The 8,912-nt window shown below is 54.3% G+C and overlaps 3 protein-coding genes across 5 annotated transcripts; 2 read left to right on the top strand and 1 right to left on the bottom strand.

The window, feature by feature from the left end:
• Nucleotides 1–2,333: 2,333 nt before the first annotated feature.
• IUM83_14306 (NAD(P)-binding domain) lies at nucleotides 2,334–3,955 on the bottom strand (the record flags this gene model as incomplete). Its single annotated transcript, XM_067939041.1, has 5 exons — nucleotides 2,334–2,657; nucleotides 2,723–3,075; nucleotides 3,166–3,248; nucleotides 3,336–3,446; nucleotides 3,525–3,955. The coding sequence occupies 5 exons, from the start codon at nucleotides 3,953–3,955 to the stop codon at nucleotides 2,334–2,336; spliced, it is 1,302 nt and encodes a 433-aa protein (XP_067791114.1).
• A 203-nt stretch (nucleotides 3,956–4,158) lies between these two features.
• IUM83_14305 (Coatomer subunit beta) lies at nucleotides 4,159–4,986 on the top strand (the record flags this gene model as incomplete). Its single annotated transcript, XM_067939040.1, has 1 exon — nucleotides 4,159–4,986. The coding sequence occupies one exon, from the start codon at nucleotides 4,159–4,161 to the stop codon at nucleotides 4,984–4,986; it is 828 nt and encodes a 275-aa protein (XP_067791113.1).
• A 79-nt stretch (nucleotides 4,987–5,065) lies between these two features.
• On the top strand, nucleotides 5,066–7,151 carry IUM83_14304 (Coatomer subunit beta; the record flags this gene model as incomplete). Of its 3 annotated transcripts, none has more annotated exons than XM_067939037.1 (4): nucleotides 5,066–5,608; nucleotides 5,747–5,798; nucleotides 5,852–6,904; nucleotides 6,985–7,151. In XM_067939037.1, the coding sequence occupies 4 exons, from the start codon at nucleotides 5,066–5,068 to the stop codon at nucleotides 7,149–7,151; spliced, it is 1,815 nt and encodes a 604-aa protein (XP_067791110.1). The 3 variants fall into 3 exon arrangements, with proteins under 3 accessions (XP_067791110.1, XP_067791111.1, XP_067791112.1); XM_067939039.1 differs by having other exon boundaries at nucleotides 5,852–6,882; nucleotides 6,985–6,993; XM_067939038.1 differs by having other exon boundaries at nucleotides 5,066–5,548; nucleotides 5,605–6,882; nucleotides 6,985–6,993.
• Nucleotides 7,152–8,912: the final 1,761 nt, after the last annotated feature.

The raw sequence follows: 8,912 nt of genomic DNA, 5'->3' as shown, positions 1-8,912 counted from the left end.
AAGAGGCTGCACGAGATTTTGCTCATGAACTTTCCTCTCCCAGTACTTTACCGAGTGTTCGCTTGCGGACGTTGTGCTGGATTTGCACCAACGGAAAGAATATAACGGGGTTGCGATGCACAAGCTCCAGGAATTCGTCGAATGTAAAGCACGACGGCATACTCAGTGATGCCGCATTAGCGGTAAAGTTTCGGGCAGCCACCTCGACGTTGTGCATATAAGAGCCGCCTGCAGCCTGTAAAATCTCATTAAGGCGGCGAGCGCTCACAGAGTCAATCCCTTCAGAAAAGAATGCATCAAGTAGAAACGCCAAAGCTGAACTTCTGAAAACGCTGCAAAAGTGCAAACTATGCACAGGAATTGATCGAACGTAATCCGCGCCACCGAAGTTGTGATGTTCCCGAGGCGAAGCAACTCTTTGGTTAACAGACGAGCTCTCTCATATGCTTTATCATCGTTGATAAGGTGAAAAAAGCCCGTATCGTCACAGTGTCACTGTTTGTCCCGTCCTCTTCGTCAAACTTCCGCCGTAAATCACGGACATTGTCACGTGTCATTCCCAGACGCCATATTTTCTCTGCCTCTGTGGTTTCAAGCAATCGGCCGTACAGCACTGAAACGTGTGAGTCCTTTCGTGCAGGTGCATTTTCTGCTGGGGATGCTGATATGGCCAAGGTTTTCGAGGATCTGACCACTATCTTCGTGGTGCTAAGAGATTGTCGCTGCTGACCATTGATCTTTTGTAAGAACTTCGTACTCATGCTTCTGAACGTGGATGCAGATGGTAGTCACTTCACAACATCCCGAGAAAGCAAACTGCGAACTGCGCTGCAGCAAATATAGTCAGATATTTTGGCTCCAGCTATTCCAGCGTTAGCCTCTGGCTGGCTGCAGGGTTCATTCACTTCCATCTCTGTCGGCAATGTGCATTTTGGATTCGCAGGTCGAAATCGCCTGATCGCATAGAGATGAATGGTGGCCCAACACCCGCAAGCAATGACAAAGTCAAGAGAACGTGTAGTAACCTCAGAGCGCGGGTCCGGAGCTCCGAAGAAAACACCCAAAGAGACACCTCTACGAGCAGCAATAGTAAAACACCAAGGAAAGAAAGACTCCACCAAACGTCACCAAGGAGACTGCAAGTGTTAGCGATGCCGACTACGGGGTAGAGGTCCAAATTGAAATTCAGCCAAAGACACCACCACGAAAAATTGAGGTGAAGCCGCGGTTAATCACTAGCTCCACCATCGCCATAGGCGATGCAACGTCTGTGGGGGCTACAGCTTCAGTGGTTACCGATGCGGGAGGGTTCGCGAGTGGACATTACGGAATGCTCCTGGAAACAAAACGAGCTGAGATGCTCTGTATTTCACTAGCACTTCAAAAGCGCCATGTGATAGCTCTGCATCGTGCATTTAAGCACGAAGAACAGCTTGGAACCGGAGAAATTACAATCGGGGAATTCTTCACAATGCTACATGAGCAGCCACGGCAACTCACGAAGGGGCTTTTTTGAGGAGGTGGGCCTTGCTCGCGATATCAAGAGGTTGCGCTTCGATGATTTCGTTCTTAGTGTGGCGACCATCGCAACGTGGTCCAAGAGCGAGTTGCTGCATTACGCGTTCAAACAGTTTGACGTCGATGATTCTGGAGTGATGGACAGTCGTGAACTCCGTGCTTTCTGCGAGGGTCTCAAGAACGATAGCAGCTTCTACTTCGCCAAAACGTCAACATTGCTCGTGAAAAGCTTGCAGCCCGGGACCGTAAACAACAAAACCAGGAATCCTCGCGACAGTTAAACCAGAACTCTTCAAGACAGCTGAACAAAGCCCCTTCAGGACAACTTCAGATTGACGAGGCAAACACGCTCGTCGATGTTGAGGACTTGGTGAAAGGATCCACCGAATTTCAGGTGGCATTTTACCCGTTAATGCAACTGCAGCAAAACGTACGTGCTTGCGCACTCGGCGAACACTTCTGGGCAAAAGTCACAGTACGTCGACAGCAAGTCGAAGTAATCGTGAAGTACATGGGCCTTCACAGTGGAAAGCTGCCGCCCATCTCGTTTTGGACGCGCATCGTGGCCTACCTAATACCGTTTTCACAAGCACACGCAAAAGTGTTGGTCCACAAGTTGGCAGTTCTCAAGTACGCGGAAGAGCAGCGAAAACGACAAGAAGAAGCCAAGGCTCGAGCAGAAGCAAAGGCCCAAAGGTTGGCACAGATCGAAGAAGTCTAGAAGACATCCGGAACCCTTGCAGGCATAATTGACCGAGGCAATGATATGGTTGATTTTTTTTCCACAACTGGAAAAAGGTCACGTACAATTTAGCTTACCAGACAAAGAGGTAGAGCCCCAGCAGCAATGTAAGCGCGAAGGTAACAAACACTTTCAAGAAGAAGGTGCGAGAGGCTGCAGTACAGTTAGGTGATAGTTTCACCCCTGCCAGCAACACGCCACTATCAATGCGCAGCGGCGTTCTGGCACTGACACCATCCTTTAGCTCTTGAAGCTGTTGCTTCTTGGCAGACAATAGCGTCTTCTGCAACATTTCCAAAGCTGGCAGAGCCATGTTGCGTCCCGATGCCAACTCAAAAATGTCACGGAACTCGGTTTCAAAGTTTGTCTGTAGTGGTGGCGTAGCCTGTAAGTCGGACTACATACCGAGTGTTGGTTAATTTGACTCGGTCTAACAAGCAACAACTAGAAGCGGCGGCGTACCGTGACGATAGCTGTATCTTTGCTAGAGAGAGCGCCCAAACCGAGGTCGAATACTCGGAGAACAAACGCGTTAAAGATCCAATCAGGAAGGGGGAGCAGCACCATAAGAGACCGCACAGGAAACAGTGTGGCAGCGCTAGTGTCCGGTTTGGAGTCACCACCCGCGCGCCCAGACTTATTACTCGCCGCAGCAACACTTTGCACCACAACGCTGAACAGTTCATCCATCTCCACCAGCGCCTGTAGAAACAAGAAACGCGTTTTTCGATCACGTAGCCCATCCAGAACGCTCCGCCCCGTCAGCGCGTTGATGTAGTAGAAACTGCGCAGCATCGTACAGCCCCATTTCAGCGCTGCAACACCACAAAACAACAACAACAAAACGTAAATTCAGCCTCGCCAGCTAAGCCAATTGTCCTCGCCACAGACAACACCTTCCCTACCTTGAATATTGCGTCGACTGAGAACCTGAATGCCCGTTCCTTCCAGCACATCCAACGCGTAAAGAGCCGAGGCCTTCTCCTTCCTACACCACCCCAAAACAATAAAACTCAAACGGCTCAGCATCTCTTCGCTCCATCAACTCCCCAACCAACACCAACCATCTACCCACGAGAGTCTCTCCACGAAGAAACATCCACTGGACAGCGGGCGCAGCACCCCCTTCTCGTCCTTCACGACCTGGAACGCCGCTCCTCCGTGCAGCACAATGGCGTCCGGCAGTCTGCCGCACACAACGCAACATCCTCTTCATCACCGCTCCATCCACCGCCAAACGCCTTCACAGCCAATGCAAACGTACGCCGAGTTGAGCTGTGCGAGCCGCCGCATCGTCGTCTGCAGACTCAGCACCACGCGCTTGGGCTGCGCGTCCTCCTGCGGCTGCTTGCCCAGCTTCTTGCTCAGCAGCTCGGCCACCCGCAGCGTCGCGTCCGCCTCCACCACGAGCAGCCACAGGTCGCACGCGTCCAGCTTCTTCACGTCGCGGGTCTCCTCGAACAGCGCCGTCCCCAGCTTCGCGCCGTCCAGCAGCGCGCCGTCGCAGCGCAGCGCCAGCACATCCGTCTCCTCCTTCGTCTCTTGGCTCTTGTCGCTGCTAGGGACCCCCACGAGCCACGTCTTGGCGCTGCGGCCGCTCGCAGCCACGCATAGTGCCACGTAGCGCGCCAGCTGAGCCTCCTCCCTCGACAGCGCGCTGCCCGCCGAGTACACGACGCCCACCGTCGGGCGCATCTTGCTTCCTCGAGTGCGCACTCGGTTGCCGACTGACCATCACTCCTGCATGTGCTGCCTCGGGATTGGACGATATCCTGCCACTTCAATCCTGGCATTTCAGCCAACCGCAGGCCGCCACTTTGCCGCCGCGTCGTTCCCCCCTCATAATACCGACTGAGGGCCGCCGCGTAGGAAGGATCCCGGAGCGGAAGAGTCTCACCATGGCGGGCGTGACCAACGAGCGCTACTGCACGGTGCTGCTGCAGCAGGTGACGGGGGAGAAGGCGCTCCCCCCGTCGCAGGACGAGATCCTCAAGGGCCTCGAGTCGCCCAAGGTGGAGCTCAAGATCCGCGCCGTGAAGAGCGCCATCCTGGCGCTGCTGCAGGGCGAGAAGCTGCCCAAGGTGCTGATGCACATCATCCGCTTCTGCTCCACGCAGAGCGACCACACGCTCAAGAAGCTGCTCATGGTCTACTGGGAGATCGCGCCCAAGTACGAGCAGCCGCCCGCGGGCGAGCCCGGCGCGCCCAAGGCGCCGCCCAAGCTGCTGCCCGAGATGATCCTGGTGTGCAACGCGCTGCTGAACGACCTGAACCACCCGAACGAGTACATCCGCGGCTGCATGCTGCGCTTCCTGTGCAAGATCAAGGACAAGGACATCCTGGAGCCGCTCAAGGACGCCGTCAAGAGCAACCTGGAGCACCGCCACTCGTACGTGCGCAAGAACGCCGTCATGACCGTCTACACCATGTACAAGACCTTCGGGGACGTGCTCATCCCGGACGCGCCCGAGCTCATCGAGCGCTTCATCCTCAACGAGAGCGACGCCGGCGCCAGGCGCAACGCCTTCCTCATGCTCAACGACTGCGCGCAGGACCGGGCCGTCACCTTCCTCATGAACGCCATGGACCAGGTGCCCAAGTTCGGCGACGGCTTCTCGCTCGTGATCCTCGAGATGACGCGCAAGGTCTGTCGCCAGGACCCGGCGCAGAAGGCGCGCTTCGTGCGCTGCGTCTTCCAGCTGCTCAACTCGTCGTCCCCGCCGTGAGCTACGAGGCCGCGTGGACGCTCGTGACGCTCTCGGCGGCCCCACGGCCGTGCGCGCCGCGGCCAAGACGTACTGCGGCCTGCTCAACTCGCAGAGCGACAACAACGTCAAGCTCATCGTACTGGACCGCCTCGCAGATCTCAAGAAGCACCACACTAAGGTGCTGCAGGAGATCTTGATGGACATCATGCGCGCGCTCAGTTCGCCCAACCTCGACATCTGCAAGAAGGTGCTGGAGATCGCCATGGACCTCGTCTCAGTCCGCAACATCGACGAGGTGGTGACCCACTTGAAGCGCGAAGTGGTCAAGACGCAGGACAAGACCCGCGAGAAGGCTGGAGAGTACCGTCACCTGCTCATTAAGGCTATCCACGCGTGCGCCGTCAAGTTCCCGGAAGTTGCCAACGCTGTGGTGCACCTGCTGATGGAGTTCCTCAACCAACCGGATGGAGCTATGGATGTCGTGCTCTTCGTGCGCGCGATGTGCGAGAGCTACCCGGAGCTGCGCGAGAGCATCCTGCAGAAGCTGATGATCTCATTCACCGACATTTCGCTGGCGAAGGTGTACCCCGTGTTGGTCTCTGGATCCTGGGTGAATACGCCACTCTTCCGCCTGAGGACGGCACGGAGAGTGACACATCCATCTTCGAAGCGGCTAGTACCATCTTCACTGCAATTGGTAGCCTTCCGCTAGCCACTGAGGCGATGCTCAAGGCGCCCACGGAGAACCCAGAAGGTGCAGAAGACCCCGCCACTGCAGGTGCTGCCTATTCTAAGCCTGTCACTAAGAGTGTTGTGCTGGCGGACGGCACGTACGCTACCGAGACGTCGTATGCTGCTCCTGCTGCAAAAGGTGGTGCGACAGAAGAGGAGAACGTGCCGGGTTTGCGCCGCCTGCTGCTGAACGGTGACTTCTTCCTCGGTGCCGCCGTGGCGTCGACGCTGACTAAATTGTGCCTCCGTGTGTCGAATGGTGACGTCGCCAGCGCTACGGCGCGTAACGCTGCTGTCAAGAAGCTGGTTGTGGATTCTACACGGTGCATGTGCGCTATTGTTGCTTACGGACAATCTAAGGCGAGCAAGCACGAGATTGACCAGGACTCGGCCCGCCGCATTCTTATGGGCGTGCGTGTCTTGCTTGACCCAGCGAGCGCGCAGGCCACGCACACGATCATCACAGAAGAGTGCCGTTCTGCATACCGCCACCTCTTGGATACCCAAAAGACGCAAGAGGCTGAAGCTGCCCGTGCTGCTGCTGGCGGTGCTGGAGGTGAGCCAGTGACACAGGCGGACGATCTTATTAATTTCAGGCAGCTTCGTGGCAAGAAGGCTCTGGGATCGACGGATATCGACATCGACGATGGCGCCGATATCAACCGCGCTCTTGGTCAACAGGGCGATGGCTCCGACAACGAGTATGCTGGTGCGATGCGCCACGTGCACCAGCTGACCGGTTTCGCTGACCCTGTGTACGCTGAGGCGTATGTCACGGTTCACGACTATGATATTGTGCTGGAGATTTTGGTGGTTAACCGTATTCCTCAGACACTCACCAACTTGACGGTGGACCTCTCGACGATTGGTGATCTCAAGCTCGTGGAGCGCCCTCAACCGCAAACTATTGGACCACTTGACCAGCGCACGATTCGTGCTAATATCAAGGTTAGCTCCACTGAAACGGGCCACATCTTTGGTACTATTGTGTACGATTCGGCATCAGGAGCCGAGAAGACATACGTGAACCTGAACGATATCCACCTGGACATCATGGACTATATCAAGCCAGCCACGTGCACAGACGCAGCTTTCCGTGCTATGTGGGCCGAGTTCGAGTGGGAGAACAAGGTGGCTGTGCACACAGAGCTCTCAAACGTGTTCGAGTTCTTGCAGCACGTGGTAGACAAGACGAACATGCGTTGTATGACCCCTACAGCTTCGCTGGGTGGAGACACGAACTTTTGGCTGCTAACCTGTACGCCAAGAGTGTATTTGGTGAAGATGCGCTAGTGAACCTCAGCGTCGAGAAGCAGGACAGCGGGCGTATTGCCGGCTACATCCGCATCCGCAGTAAGACTCAGGGTATCGCGCTCAGCTTAGGTGACCGCATTACTGCTGTGCAGCGCGGTAAGGACGACCAAGGCAAGCGGAAGAAGCTCCTTGCGTAGACGTCGCACTCGAAGTAAGAAGTGCACCACGTCGGGGAATGATGAAGAGAGAGGCGTCACAGCGTTGGAGTGTGAGGCAGGTAAGAGCGTAGTGGTTGTTGTTTCGGTTGCAATGGACGAGAGAGATCTAGCACAGGTAACAACGCAAAAACAGTTTTTCGTGAATTAGTTCCTGCTCTTTTTTCGGCAGTGCTTGAACGCGGAGATTCTCTTGAATTCGTTGGCGTTTGACTTCCTTTTTGTATGAAAACTTTTGCGTTTTGTCTGCGTCTGTGCGCACACGATTTCGTATTACCTTCCGATGCAACCACTGTTATTCTGGGCGAAATCGAAGAATGCTCACGAACAGGAATTGGTAGTAAAATCATTGTACTATACACTAATACTAATATAGTAATAATACGAATAGTATTATTACAAATTCAAAGTATAGTTGTTAGTACTAACATCGACTTAGTAGGACAAAATAACGCGATATTAGTACTAAAAATCTACTAGAAATTCTACTAAATTTTAGGATGAAGTTCATGGTCAATATCTTCAAAGGACGCGCGCAATGGGTGGCAAACGAGTGGTTGCCGAGCCGCTCTGTCGTATTCTCCCGCTCATTTTGGGTTTTCTTCCCTGAAGATCGCTACCGGGTCCGATGAGGTGCTCCAAGGCCGATGGCAGTGACAATATCGGGCCGTGTTGCATCTGCAGTCATCCTATTATCATGTCTGCAGCAATGAACTCTGCGGTGAGGCTGACCTTTCCAAACGGTACGACTAGATCTACTAGGGTCCATAGTTTGCTAGCATCTAGCGCGGTCACCTCTATGCGTAGATTTTGCAGTCTTGGGTGCGTTCTAACCTTCAGGAATAACGATCAACCGGACGGTGAGCCCTCCCCAGCGAGCAGTCAAGGGATATCTGTGTCGAATCACGTTACGGAGGTGTATGAAGCTACTCTCACGGAATCTGACAACCTTACCCAAGCACCAGCAAATCATAATCCGATGTTGGGATTCCAGTCGATATTGGCCATTACAAATCCTCCCGAGCTCGAGACGCCCGTTGCTCCTTACCACTCCGTTTCAGAATACTTGTCACCCCTCAACTTGTCGCCAAATATACTTGGTTTAACTATGGCCAGGTGTGTTACTGTTCGTATAACCGAGACTGTATGGTCAGAGCAGGGGATGCATAAAGGAAGTCTTCCCTCCCGGCGAAGCCTCGCTTTTGCCATGTGAGCGACCTTGTATGTGTTCTCCCCTCCTTCGCGAATGCATGACTCCATTGCGCACTGCAAACTCAGGAAAATACTGTTAAGCATCTCATCCGGCAACTCCCAGTATGCATCCGTTCCTGCCACATCGGTGCTTCAAAGACGGCGCCTCGTACACCCCAAAAAGCTCTGCATTCGCCTTGGCGCGCTTTCACAGCCTCGCAATCATCCTCTTGTGAACGCCAAAGATGCTGGCCACATCATGCACCACTTTTCGACGCGGTTTGCCTCCGTTTGAACGCACGAGGACAGAGCTGATTGCCTGTCGACGCTCCATCACTGTAAGCTCTCTCCTGATTCGTTTGACATTCATAGCTGACATTTGAGGTACGAGGGGAAGGCTGGGCGACACCTGTGGACCATTCGGATGCAAAAGCTCCTTTGAGGCCATCACGTTGTCAATTTTGAGAGCTCTGTGAAGGTCTACCCACCATTCAAACCGTCAGAGCGCCTGCGTTCTATTAAGACCAATCGTAGTCGTTTTAGGCAAATATT

The sequence above is a fragment of the Phytophthora cinnamomi genome (genome assembly GCF_018691715.1).
Source record: "Phytophthora cinnamomi strain GKB4 chromosome Unknown Contig42, whole genome shotgun sequence".
NCBI lineage: Eukaryota > Oomycota > Peronosporomycetes > Peronosporales > Peronosporaceae > Phytophthora > Phytophthora cinnamomi.
Note: the sequence above shows the minus strand (reverse complement) of the source record. Positions and strands in the feature narration are given on the sequence as shown.